Genomic DNA, 13,861 nt, shown 5'->3' with positions numbered 1-13,861 from the left:
TTATAATTTGCCATTCAAAAATTCCTCTTTGCCACATTTTTAAAAGTATACCACTGGTGATCAAACTATAACACTTATCTGATATCAAATTTACGAAATTACGAACATGTAACAAATGTTGATGGCATTTTCAGAGCAAAAAACTCAAAATGTAGCACATAACTGCCATACACGGGGGCATTTAAATCAGGCATGACAAATGTAGTTTCCATTTATACAGTTTATTTTTGCAAAAAACACTGACAGGAGCTTTATGCCATCAGCACACAGGCTCCTCCCACTGCCTTGATCTTCTCCTCGGCCCGTCGGCTGAAGAACTTGGCCTTGACGATCACGGGCTGCTTGGGCAGCTTGCCTTTGCCCAGAACTTTGTAGTAGCCCTGCGAAATTAAAAAATAAAAGTGACAATATTAGTGCAGCCACATAACCGCTGACCACATCTGCACATAAACATCCAGTAGCTCAGGGTGCAGTGTTCAGCCATGCTCAACAGGAAATTATGGAGCAGTTAAAGGTTCACAAAGCCCTTTCAATTATCGGTCAACTACTGTCAAAACAAAATCAATTTTAAGCCAAGCAGCACATCAACATAAAATACTGTACATGTATAATACTACATATACAGTTAGGGAGACTCCAATGCCAAGTCCTGCAATTCCTTTCCAGGTGTCTGAATGTTGCCGAGATGCTACTCGTGTTTTTGACTTTTCACTTTGTCAGACACGTCCATGAGTACCAAAATCGGAACAGCTCACACTGAACGAAGCAAACTAGGGAAATACACTTGGCCCCACATGAGAACACCAACAGCACAGAGAGGGGTACTCAATATGTTATGCCTTACTTTTTGTGTTAATATTGGAACAACCCCAAAACTGTTAACACATCATTTATCTTCCAAACTTGTCACCCTGCTTTGATTGGGCCTTGTTCAGTTAGCAAATCTGTCAACCCCAATGTGTCGAGGACATTCTGAGACAGACAGAAAAACTCTGCAACTACAACCCAATGTATTGTTTCTGTTCTATAACTGTTAATAACACATGGCACATATTTTAAGTCTTAAATAAACCAAAACCCCCAACATATTATAGGGTCAGTGTATCCCAGTTCATCAGCATGTTAGGTTTTGCAGACTGTCATTCATGCTCCAACTGACCCCAGCTCTCTCTGCACTACTGTTCCAATATATCAGACTTGGTGGCTGATACTTACAGCGCGCACAGCATCAATGATGGGTGCAGGTCCGTCAGGCTTCTTGCCATAGTTGAGCCTGGTCTGCTCGCTCACCAGCGTCCACAGCTTGTCCAGGTTGATGGTGGGGCAGTGGGTTGTGTTCCTCTTCAGGTGGTAATGTCTCATACCCACCTTACCAAAGTACCCCGGGTGGCTGTGGAGACACGTGAAGGACAGAAAAGGTCATGTGACATCTATCCAGGGTGGGAAAAATAAAAGTAACTCCAGACAAATACTGGGAAATTGGGTTAGCACTTTGGGAAGGTACTTATTATAAAAGCACTGCTCTTCTTGTAAAACTTGACAAAATAGTTAACAAATCTGATAAAATTCCTATTCTGAGTTTATTCTAAATACAAACCAACAGGCATCACTTTCTAATATCAAATCAGTCTGACAATCTGAAATCTGCACTCTCACCAAATCACACTGGTATTAAAACATACAATGTATTTATGAAAAACTTCATTCACAATAGTCTGCACATGCTTAACTTACAGGTAACTGCAACATGTCAAAAACTAACCAAAGCTACAACTAGTTAAGAAAGAACCACATCACGTCTGTGAGCATCCCATTTCTAAAATCTTTCCCAATGGAAGACTGCTTTGACTTAGTTTTGTCTAATTCTGCTTTGATGTAATTGCAGCATCAGTCCAGTGACGGCAAACTTAGGATCGAGGCGCAACAGTTTGTAACTGTCCATGTGGCTGACTGGCCTACAAAGAGCCAGTCGGTGAATAGGACCAGTCTTCACTCTAAGAGGACTCAAGCACACCAAGACAATGATCAGTGTCAAGATGAGACTCTAGTCTCTACATTAACCTGAGCAGCACCAACACACATAAAAGATACAACACCAACACACCAGGCTACAGAGTCAGTAAATATTGCACCTCAACTTATCTACCTTTAATCATAGATATCAAAACTGACTGATGAATTAAATTATTTGAAAATCAAAGCTGCAGGCACAGTTCAAAGGCTCATTTCACCCAAACTAAACTGAAACATGCCAAGACCCCAGCAGAGTATTTGAGCACAATATACATATCCACTTTAATCAGAGGTTGGGGTTTTGCACATAAAAGGTCTACAACTGTTTAACTTTGCTTTGAACCCCCATAACTTTGCTCCAACCCTTCAGAACCTCATGTCACGCAGCACTTACTATTTGTCAAAGTTGATTCTGTGGTGATGCATACCACCAGCATTACCACGACCTCCAGGATGCTTTCTGTGTTTGCCTGTGGGGTGGACAAGTTCAAATTAACTCTAAAAAGCACATTTTACAGTGACAGAACTCTACATCTACCAAGATCAGACAAGTTAAACCTCACCAATGCGACCATGTCCGTGGCTGACATGTCCTCGGAGCTTCCTGGTCTTGGTCTTCTTAGTAGGCTGTCAAGACAGATTTAAAACTGGTTAAGATACCTAGAAAGCTCCCAACAGTCACAGTACTACCATTACCTGTAGGGCTAGCTGGCATGCTAAACTAGCCAAATAGCCTTTAACACAGGCTTTGTTGACAGCGCATCATCATATAACACATAATTGTACCAAAAATCAAATAGCTGCATGCTGCGTGTTCTTAAATTTTACGTGAGAAAACACATTTTAACACACCGCTCAATGACTGACTATTTCACGCTGCTTAGCATCATGGGAAGCTAATGCTAACTGCATTTACCAGCAGCCTCAACGCGTACAGCTGAACGAATGTTAGCATGTTACTCTTGGACACTTTAATATCTTAACAGAGTCACATTTATGAGGAATACAGAGGTTTTGTGTAGTAAGTTGAATCACACCGACAGAGTGTCTTGGCGTCCTGCTACAGCCGAGGGCCCAGCAGAACCGAGCTCTCACACAGTTAACCGCTCTCAAATACCCATAATGTTACTAAATCACGGTTAAGAATATGCGGTGAGTGATCGTAGGAAATAGCTGTGCTGTAACCCGCCATCGGATGATATTTTGCTGTACGAATGAACAAGGATGGAGGTAGATTTAACCCAATTTCAGTGCACAGGGATACGTGATAGCACCTACCATCTTGGAGGCTAGTTGAAAGAGGAACGGGAATTGGAAGTCTCGCGGCTTTGAGCGAGATTTGGCTCCCTAGCAACAAGGTGCAAAAAAAATCCACAGCGACGCCCAGTGATGGCGGACAGGAACGAGTGTAAGTGAATTATAAACAACAACAACAACAAAGCCACATAACAGCTTCTTTATCAGCAGAATATTTATTATTTTAATAGATTTTGCAGGGCATTACACCGCATTCATCTTAATGTAATACTGTGTGTTAAATGATGCTAAAAGTCTTGCTCTATTTTATAATTAGAGTCCAAGACTGTGAGATTAATTAACCTCTGATCACTTGTACAGTATTAGTAGTCTATAGTGGGAAACCATATTTTTGCCATTCTTTTGTCTGTGTGTAATTCAGGCACTAATAGAAAATAGTCAATACATTTTTAATCACAGAAAAAAATCTGCACTTTTCAACATATGCACTAAGAATTTGGTTCAATATGGTTTTTTATTTAATGTTTATCTGTATTGGGACAAATATGCAGCATGAACCAGTGCCACACAGCACAGCATTTATATTTCAAGCTATGTTGCAAAGCTGTCCTTTGGCGGGTCTTTAAAATGCACAAAACTCAACAAGAAAGTACATAAAATACACATACATGGTGTAATAAATAAATAAATAAATCATTATGGTAAACAAAAGATGCAAAACAAGCAAACAAGCCCGATCCTTCAGGCTCCCAAGGTCTAAAGACTGTGTGCTTTTCAGTCAGCCACACAATCAGGTCACAGCGACTCTGTTAAAAGGAGAATCTGACCTACAGGAGACACACATGTACTCAAAAAAGCCATTGATAAACACACACACACACAATACAAATTGGCCAATATATGAATTAAAGATTAGAAATAAGTACAAACAAAGGATTTGGCTCCTACAATACATACAAAACAGCACAGACAATACACAAATATACACACAAACACACACACACACAAAAAAACAATTTGCAAAGATATGAGCACCATAAAGGTAAATAACACCACACCCACCACATAATTAGACCGGCTCTGTCCCTCTTGTTCCTGAATACATGTGGGAAAACACTCCAGGGCTCAACTCATCTTCATCACACCTGACTTTTTCCTATACACACATATTGTTGTGGTTACTATTTCCTTTCATTAGTTTGGTAGATAAGCACATTTACTTGAGATACTTTTACTTTCACTTAATTATTTCCATTTTATGCTCCTGTCTACTTCAGAGAGAACTATTTTATTTATTACTTCATTTATCTGGCAGCTTTAATTACTTTGCATATTCACATTACACATATAAACTATAATCAACAAAGACATTCTTGTATATTTTTGTAGCTAAAACAGCTAAAACATAAAGAAAGCTTCACTTTTACCAGCAGCAACACTGAAGTGATGAACACATTAATAATACTGATATTTTAAAATGCAAACACTGTTTTGGTCTACAGGGTTGAAGTATCAGATATATCACAGACTTTATTTTTACATCTCTCCACACATTAAACTACCACCTCACACTTTATCATGTTATGCGGCTACAGCCATTCACTGACTGGTGGGGTTCTAACTTGTATTAATTGATCTGGCAGCAGTTTGTTCTGGTAACAGCAGAGTTTTTTTGGTTTCTGCAGATAAACAGAAGTTGTGTTTGGACAGTGAGAAGTCTGGTTAACTCAGGTACATGTTTTGTAGAGATAATTAAGTCCGGAGTGAGTGTAAAAGTGTGGATGCAACCATAAAATGTGCAAATACAGTAGCAGGCTATATGATAACACATTAGGCAGCTGTGTGATGGTGTATAGTAAACCTAAGACCTGATCAATATAATAACAAGGCAGATGTATGACTGAAAAAAGAGAATACATGGATGAGTTGAATGGTGACACTGAATCTGACAGTTCAAGCTGATTTACATAAAGTACAGAAAGTCTGTTATTCAAAGTTTAAGTCAACTTTACAGTCTGTGTCTGTGTCATTGGTCTGAGTGACTGTGTTCAAGCCTGGATTCAATCTTGTTGGACCTGTACCTGTACCTGTACCTGACGAATCACGGCATCGCACCATTAGTTCAGAATCATAGCTCACAGGAAACACTTGCTTGCAGTGAGCAGGGCTGAGATGTCAGCGGGGGTGAGGTTGGATCAGCTCTCTCTCCACCAATCAAAGCCGTGATACTGGACACATGAAAAAGCTGCCATCCCTCTCATCCTCCGCTCACATCCACCTGGCGACACACTCACCTGGTTCTCTGAAGCACACACCTTGTTTTTCATTGCTTACAATCACACATTCAGGTAAGATACAACTTAGACCTGATTACTGTGAGTTAACGTTCTGTTACTAATCATTATTTTGCATGCATTATCATCATTCATGTGAGTTGTAGATGTTATTTTCTTGTACAAATCAGCAGCTGAATCAATCTTAAAATGGTATTTCTGCTTCTTCTCCTGCTGTTTCTTTGCTGGTTTTCTGTTTGTTTTGATTCTTTTATTTTGCCGTCAAACACTGAGCACACGGGAGATTTGAAAATGTTTCTTCTTCTGTGTTTTCTCTTCTGTTTTTTCCCCACCCGAGAGGCCTGATCTCCTGGAGATGGCAGGCCTGCCTCACAGACACCATGGCAACTTTCCCCAAAGACGTGCCACCCTGTTGCCACGGGCGGCCCGGTGTCGAGCACAGCCGGCGCTCGAGGCCACGTCTTCTGAGACTGGTTCGAATCCAGCAGGACACGTAACACAGACACAGACGGTATCAGTTAAAAGAGTTAATGATTGATCAGAGGGTTATCACAACAGCTGGATGTGTTGTACAGTTTTTAGGAAGTGGGAGAAGATTCCCAAAAGGTAAATGCTCTCTTATTCAACTTCTGGTATGATGAGAATAACACTAAATTTCACCTTTTTTAAATAGCGATGCGGTACTGGATTCTGTGAGATGGAAAAGGAGTCAAACTGGTCTTGGAGAGCAGCCTTACCTTCATCTGAAAAACAACAAAGACAACCTGGAAAAGATGTAGCAGCGTTTTTAAGAAGAATGAGGTAAATGACATGTTGAGATGTTTTTGAAATGTGTTTAAAGGGATAGTTGGACATGTTGTCAGAAATATGCTTCTTTGCTTTCATTCAAGAGTTAGATGTGAGGATTGACCACTCTTGTACATGTGTACTCAGTATGGAGCTGAAGCAGGGAGAAGATTAGATTAGTTTATTTTATTTTAGCTGTGAATAAAGATTGGAAACGGGGAAATAGCTACTGTAGCCTGGCTGACATTGTCTACATCCTCTGTAAACTAATGAGATGCACACATAGTTCTGTTTATACCTGGTCAGTGGCTGCATACATGAATGTCTGTCTGGATTATGTCTGTGTGCTTTTAAAATGAACAATTTGTGGTTATAGAGGAAATAACATGATGCACCTATTTCCTCAGGAACATCAGTTTAGTTACCTTGTAAGGTAGCTGGATTCAGGATATCACCATAATGCAAATATCCATTATGTAAACCACAGTAGTTTGGAACAATCAGCGTTGAGATACGTTACGGGTGGGGTTTAAGTGCGAGGACAGAGAGAAAAATGTGTTTTGTTCAAAAACACGATGGAAAAGGTGTTTGCGCTCTTCACCCAACTGGCTTCAGCAAGAGTTTTAACTAGGTTATATTGTTCATTGATCTGATTGGTTGAAGTTGGCCTGTGTTTGATAGACAGATGTCTCATCCTTCCTTTAAACATGCCTGCTACAAACAGTTTCTATGGACGACTTCCTGGATGGTTCTGTGTCACAAACCATCAGGTTCATAGAATAAAACAAAAAAGAAAAGAGAAAGAGACGTGGTATTTATGTACTCACCTAATTCTCTGAAATAAAGTGAATGACTATGTTGATGATGGCATATCAATAATTTGGGATCTAATGAAAAATACAGAATGCTAGACGCTAACGCTCTCTTATTTTACTTACAATGCACACTTACAATAAGTCAACCAAGCACTTATCTATTTCTACAGGATTCACCCAGAGGCCCAAAGGATTCTGGGAACTTCCTGCGTACCTGTAGTGAGTTTGGAGCGTCTGAACCTCCAGACTGTGTCCTTATCATCTCTGCAGCCTGTGGTGTCTCTGGCTCGACTGTCATGCCAAACACAAGCCGAACTGCACAATGACGTCGCCGGTCTGGATCGTCCTCATCAGGTACAGAGATGAAGGTCCAGACACTTCAAGGATTCAAGGATTCAAGGATCTTTATTGTCATACCAGCACGCATTTCCACATGAGAGCCACTTTCATGTGGGTCAAAGGTTAACATGAGCTCCCTTTGAGGATGATGATGATGATCACTGTTTCCCTCTGTGTCTCTGCCTGCAGAATGGACTCAGCCAAAATGAGGCAAACGTTTTGGCTAAAAGTGAGACACCTCAGCCTGAACCAGAGGAGTTGCCTGATCTCAGCCAACCAGAAACACCCCCGACCTCCTGGACCGAACCGTACTGTCCTGACAGTCCCCCCCCTGGAGAACCGGAGCAGGACTCAGGCTTTGACTGTGAATCTAATCCAGATCAGCCTTATATCCTGTTTGATTCTGTATCTGACGAATGGGACCTGGATCCAAAAACGGATACGGAGACGTTTTATTTGGATCCAGATCCAGATCAGACCATGGTGATCGAACTGGATCCAGACCCAGAAGCAGATCAGGATCGATCCCTGGAGCTGGAGGATGAATCTGAAGCTAAATGTGAAGTGGTTATAACTCAAATGGACGACAGAGAAGATCAAACAGAAGATCTTTGCTGCCCACAGGAGGAGGCGGACTTGTTCATCCAGCAGCCCGGACCTGGATCTGGGACAGAGGAGATGGAGAGTGAAGACTTTTGCGCCGTTTGTCTGAACGGAGGAAATCTTCTCTGCTGTGACCGCTGCCCGAAGGTTTACCACTTGGCCTGTCATGTACCTCCTCTCACCAGCTTCCCACTGTAAGTGCTCTGCTGTGTGGACACTTTTTTCTCTTCTATTGGATTTGTTGACAGTGATAAAGCAATGTGAAAATGTATTTTTCTCATCTTTAAATGACGAAATAACAGCGGTCCTGTGTGTCCTACAGAGGTGACTGGGTGTGTACACTGTGCAGAACTGACCAGGAGCCTGTGGAGACCTATGACTGTGAGAGCACGCACTCCTGTGAGGGAGTCAAAGCTCCATACGCGCTGTCCAGCCAGGACCAGAGGGTGAGCTGCAGGGTCCAATCGATTCAGACTCTGGTATCACATAACCTAATGGTTTTTAATGGCCATGTGTGTTTCTGTGTGTGTTTCCTGTGCAGAGGTGTGAGAAGCTGACTCTGCTGTTGTACTGTCACACGCTCAGCGCTCCGTTTCACGAACCCGTCAGCCCTCTGGTCAGTCCATCAGATTCTCATTAAAAATCTGCACTGTGATATATTTATCTTAGAGAAATCACATCATATATCATATATATAAACTGTACAAATTTTCCATGTGTCATAATAACACCAGGGTAGCTCTTACACAATAGAGTTACAAAGTGGTGCAGCTGGTTAGTTTTCATTTTCATGTCATGAAAGATAGTGTCCTACACAGGAATATAAGATACCAGCTGGTTAGATATCAAAAAAATATGTAAATCAAATACTGCAAGAGGTTGTTCAGTAACACATCAACATTACATGTCTTTAGTTTTATAGTGTTTATAGTGTTATACCACGCCCTGATTACAAACATGCAAAAGTTCCAGTATGCATCAACAATTATCCACAACAAAAAGGACACCAACATTAGGGACAACATAAATTCAAAGAAAACACAGGCCTTCACACTGCTCCATGTCAGCCAGCAGAGATCTGAATAGATTAAAAGGGAGTTTTACAAGCTTCTGCAGATTGATCCACTCATGTGGAGCATAATATGTAAAAGCCAGCTCCCTAATCTCAGTAGTGACATGATGATTTTGTTTTTGTGCAGTGTGAGAATGAACTATAGTCAGATAAGCATGTATATACCCAGGATATAAACCTAAAGTGAGTTTGATGCAAACATCGAATTCACATACTTTATATCCACACTTTTCTTAAGTACTATAAATCAAGTGGAACAAAGCACCTATTAAAAATCTTTTAGCAGTAAAAAAGGGCAGACCCACACCGCTGGCCTCATTTAAAACCCTGCAGGGCAGAAACAGCACAAAGGGGTGGCAGTATGTAATGGTTGTAACAACCTACCAAAGAAAACACCGGCTCACTGTACTGTATATGTAAAATGTTCCACTTAGCTTTCATAACAAACCGCAATATCAAAATTAAACCAATTTCCACAACAATGATCTAATCTCTGTGAATGTGCCCCAGGCCCGAAACTACTACCAGATCATCAAGAGGCCCATTAACCTGTCAGTGATCCGCAGGAAACTGGACAAGAGCAACACCCTCCACTACTTCACTGCCGACCAGTTTGTCGACGACATTCTGCTGATGTTCAAGAACTGCGCCACATTCAATTATGTAAGTTTGCCACGAGGCCGCTGGAATCTGAGGAGATTTCCCGCCTTAATCTAATTTCTGGTGTAATTGAATTATTTCTGCACTATAATCTGTGCGAATGAATTCCACATGTAGCAGAAAACTGGCCCACTTTTGCACTTTGATTTCTTTGTGTCGAGACTGCCAATCAGTTTGTGTGCTCCTGCCGGTAAAGATTCAGTTTCAGTGATATCACAGCAGTGCTGCTCTCAGCTTCAAGCTAATGTCTGCATACTAAAATGCTCACAGCAACAATGCCGACATGTTTAGCAGGTATGATGTTCAACATGTTCATCATCTTTGTTTAGTGTGTCAGCATGCTAAGATATACTGATTAGCACTAAACCAAAGAAGTGGACGTGCTGTAAGTCACTCCCTGGACAAATAAAGTGTATTTATTTATTTTCTTTAATGTATCTTCCCGTACTGTGCAGCCGGACTCAGAGGTGGCCCAGGCCGGTCGAAACCTGGAGGTGTTTTTTTTGAGCAAACTGACTGAGGTTTTTCCTGAGCGGACGTTCCCGTCGGCCAGCCAGGACAGGACGGACAGAGCTCGGCTCCGGTGGCTCAGCAGGAGGAGGAAGGAAAACTACAAGAAGAAGAAATACGTGTTTCGTGGGAAAAAATATTACCTGTAGCTAGTTTAAAGAACACATGCAGAGTTGTGTGTTGTCGCCTTAAAGCCTTTTAATTAATGTGCTTTCTTCCAAAATTGAAAAATGTGAAAATTGTTTTTTACTTTTGTCAAGAAGGAAAACACATCAGGGGGAACTCAGGTTGAGACATTTTTTACATTACGGTTTCACAGAATTTCAGGTAGAAACATTTTGGGATTGATCCTGTTTACATTATTTTTGATCCTCTGACAAATGTACAGTAGAATTTCATAAATGAAATGTGAATTAAACATTTTTCTGTGTCCCTTCTGTCCAAGTGTGTCTTTGCCTTTAGTCACTGTTACTTTTTCAAAGGGTTTCTAAACATTTAAAAGATGAAACTACATATAACTCGAGATAGGAAACAAAAACCATACGTCCCTGCATCAGACTAAAACAGACTAAAATTAAGTACAAAGAAACCAGCGGGCAAGTGTAAACGCTAATTTCCGGCTAATTAAAGTTCAGTTTTTAACAAAAAAATCAGCTTTTTGTTATGTTTCCAGTCGATATTTGCTGTATAGTTTGGCGTAATAACGTCCCAGAGGTGAATTCTTTTTGGTTGTTGTTGTCAGTGTGCTTCTCAAGGCTCTTACTGTTACAGCACACAACTCCCCCACCAGGGGGTGTGCTTGTATCTGAGGCTTTCTGTTGAAGCCACATCATTTGAACACTCATTCAGTGTTTTTAAATCAATTATTTATGTGATACTTATCTAGGCTTTGGCTTCCTTCTCTGCTCTCCCTGCTGGTTTCTGCAGACAGAAGAGGAGTCTGTCTTTTTGCTCAGGCAGGAAAAATGATCGCCGAGCAAGATGTAAATTACAGTTTATTCATTTTTATCCTTTGTACCTGATTTATGTGTCTTTAAATCTATAGCTTTTGGTTGGATGAGAGAGTTCATATATTCAGGAAAATACTTTTACAACTTTTGCTTGTTGTTCTAATAACCACAGCAAAAAGAAAATCACTTTTGAGCAATTTTCTCTCAAAAAACTCTCACAAAGCCTGAACTCTTTTGTGTTATAACATGAAATTGAGCAACATTTCTTTTTGTCAAACATTGGTTTTGCCATGATTAACTTTTACTGTTAAATTGTTTAAACTGAGTCTCACACTTGACTCTGGGTGCTCTTCTTTGGACTTCTCTCTGCTGTCGTCTATCCTGCTGCAGATCCATCTACCGGACCTGACAGCCTGTGTTTCTCCTGGACTCTGCTGCTGCTGCAGTACTTGGTGGTCTGCTCACTGTGCGTTGTTGCTGTCAGATTCTGATTGTGGTTTTCAATTTTTAGCTATTAACCATGACATTCTTCTTCTTTGTGTGTTTCAGGACATTTTGTTCTTCCAAGATTCCGGTCAATGTAATTTGTCAAACAGGAAGGAGCTGAAACTGCTCGACTGCTTTTGGAGAACTTGTGCGATTTGAGCCAAAAAGCTCGTACTTTCATACACTTTTGCCAAAAATGCTCTTCTATGAAATGTAATCGGTCAAGAAAGCTGTAGCATGAGTGCTTTTCCTCCGTGAACCTAATAAAAGACTTTCACCTGGACAAAATCTGCAGTGACCACTGATAAATCCAACTCTGTACCAGTCTTAAACACTATATGGTGCCTTTGATCTGTGTGTACATCCACTAGGAGCTAAAAATGATCAGCCACAGAATGAAGACATCCAGTGAAATACGAGAGCTTTCGAGGGCCAGCAGCCCTGTGGCTAATGTCGAGATAAAATGGGGGAAATTGACCGTGATATGTTTTCAAAGGGAGGTTTATTCCCCTCTTGTGTGTTTTAAACCCACTTTACTCAGTCCAGTAAACCTCGGTCACATGTCCGCTCTCTTTCTTTTTACTCTCTCTCCAGTCTTTGGCTCTCCCTCTGCGCTGTAATGTGCAGATGTTTCATTTGAGAACATCAAAAGGCCCCATGGAGCTCCCCTCTCGCTGTCTGAAGTCGGGTGAATCACTAATGCACATGAAAAGGAGGAAAACACACACGCTCCTCCTCGAGATAAGACCTACATCTAGTATTTAAACCAAACTCAAGAGCATGCATTAGCCACGATTAGGCATGTGATATTCTTCGTTCATCTTGCATGCATCACTTTATTGCTTAAGATACGCGCTTCAGCTGCAGGCCAAGATTTGTTGCTACTCTTTGTGTTATTTAGGGTCATTCAGGCTCATTTCCTCACTTATAGTCTTGATAAGTTATTGCATTAAAGCACTGTTTTGTTGAATTATAACATCTGGGAGTTGGGTGAGTGCATGATGCTTTCTTTGGACAGTGTTGAGAGCAGAGCTGGAAAAATATATACCACCTTTTAGTTTTATGACCAAAGTTTGATCTCAGTAGGGGTAAAGGAGTTGGCTCAGTTAAGACGTATTCTACCTTGTTTTTGACTTTGTCTCAGTGGAAAAACTCTGGGATTTAACACAAAGCAATATGTTGCATATCATTTTTCGTCTTTAATGTGAGACTGTTTTTGTGCCAAAGGCAGAGATTTGGATGCCTTTAAAGCCATAAAAATAGAATGAGCTCAAAGACCACCGACACGCCATCCATCATCAGTCATTTTAATAATTTCAACATCTCAGTTGGTGAAACACATGGAAACATCTCCTCCGATGCCCAAATTTGGGAGTTAAACTAAAAGGGAGAGGAGAGGAAGAGGAGAAACAAGGGGCCAAACACAAGAACAAGAAACGGGGACAATGTCTTCAGGTCAGACAGCTGCTGCTTCTGCACCTCATCAATCCAGCCTGTGCCTGTCGCACTGAGGACGACGGCTCATTTAGTAACACGTTCAAGATGTTTATGTGAATTTGTGAAGAGAATGAATGAAAACAACTGAACCGACGGGCACGGGACAGTAAAAGATGACCGTAGGCGAGACTTAAAGGTGCAATTTCAAACATCAAAGTTACTGTAATTCAGATTTCTTGGAACAATTACCAAACGAGACCTCTGTCAAAGTGATAGATAGTTGCCATCTCAAGTCAGTGGAGATTAAGACCAGATTTTCCATAAATCCTGTCATTTCCCGTAACAAAATCAGAGGTTTTTACTGAAAGGCTTTCTTGAAGAAGATAAATAAGCCCAATTGTGATTTTTCCATGTATTCACTCCTTCCATCATCTGCAGCTGTGGGAACTCCTGAAAGCTTTTACACATTTGGCTCCAAAGGGACAGCACCATCTACCAGCTTTGTGACATTAAAACAATCCATTACTTCCTTCCAAATTTGACACTGTACAGCAAAACAATGTGGTTGGTTGATTATTGGTAAATGTTGCTTCAAAGTAAAGTCAGAATGTGTGTTGTGTTCATGTCTTTGGGCACCAT

General features: G+C 40.9%; 1 protein-coding gene and 1 non-coding gene across 2 annotated transcripts; both read right to left on the bottom strand.

Moving 5' to 3' along the window:
• Window positions 1-205: 205 nt before the first annotated feature.
• On the bottom strand, window positions 206-3,324 carry rpl27a (ribosomal protein L27a). The gene is made up of 5 exons (XM_070831463.1): window positions 3,292-3,324; window positions 2,577-2,640; window positions 2,408-2,483; window positions 1,216-1,390; window positions 206-380 (listed from the first exon to the last, which is right to left on the bottom strand). Exons 1-5 carry the CDS (start codon window positions 3,292-3,294, stop codon window positions 252-254), a joined length of 447 nt encoding a protein of 148 aa, XP_070687564.1. The 5' UTR covers window positions 3,295-3,324; the 3' UTR covers window positions 206-251.
• Window positions 1,927-2,055, bottom strand: LOC139202083 (small nucleolar RNA SNORA3/SNORA45 family). Its single transcript, XR_011584348.1, has one exon. It is a non-coding gene; the product is annotated as a small nucleolar RNA SNORA3/SNORA45 family (small nucleolar RNA).
• Window positions 3,325-13,861: the final 10,537 nt, after the last annotated feature.

The sequence above is a fragment of the Pempheris klunzingeri genome, chromosome 5 (genome assembly GCF_042242105.1).
Source record: "Pempheris klunzingeri isolate RE-2024b chromosome 5, fPemKlu1.hap1, whole genome shotgun sequence".
NCBI classification, from domain to species: Eukaryota; Metazoa; Chordata; class Actinopteri; order Acropomatiformes; family Pempheridae; genus Pempheris; species Pempheris klunzingeri.
This window is presented reverse-complemented; position numbering and strand designations above follow the sequence as displayed.

Excerpts from the sequence above, each read along its gene's own strand:
- rpl27a (XM_070831463.1), bottom strand. Across the intron at positions 2,484-2,576 it reads CCACGGACATGGTCGCATTG|GCAAACACAGAAAGCATCCT; the intron begins GTGAGGTTTAAC and ends TCCACCCCACAG. Across the intron at positions 1,391-2,407 it reads AGAATCAACTTTGACAAATA|CCACCCGGGGTACTTTGGTA; the intron begins GTAAGTGCTGCG and ends GTGTCTCCACAG.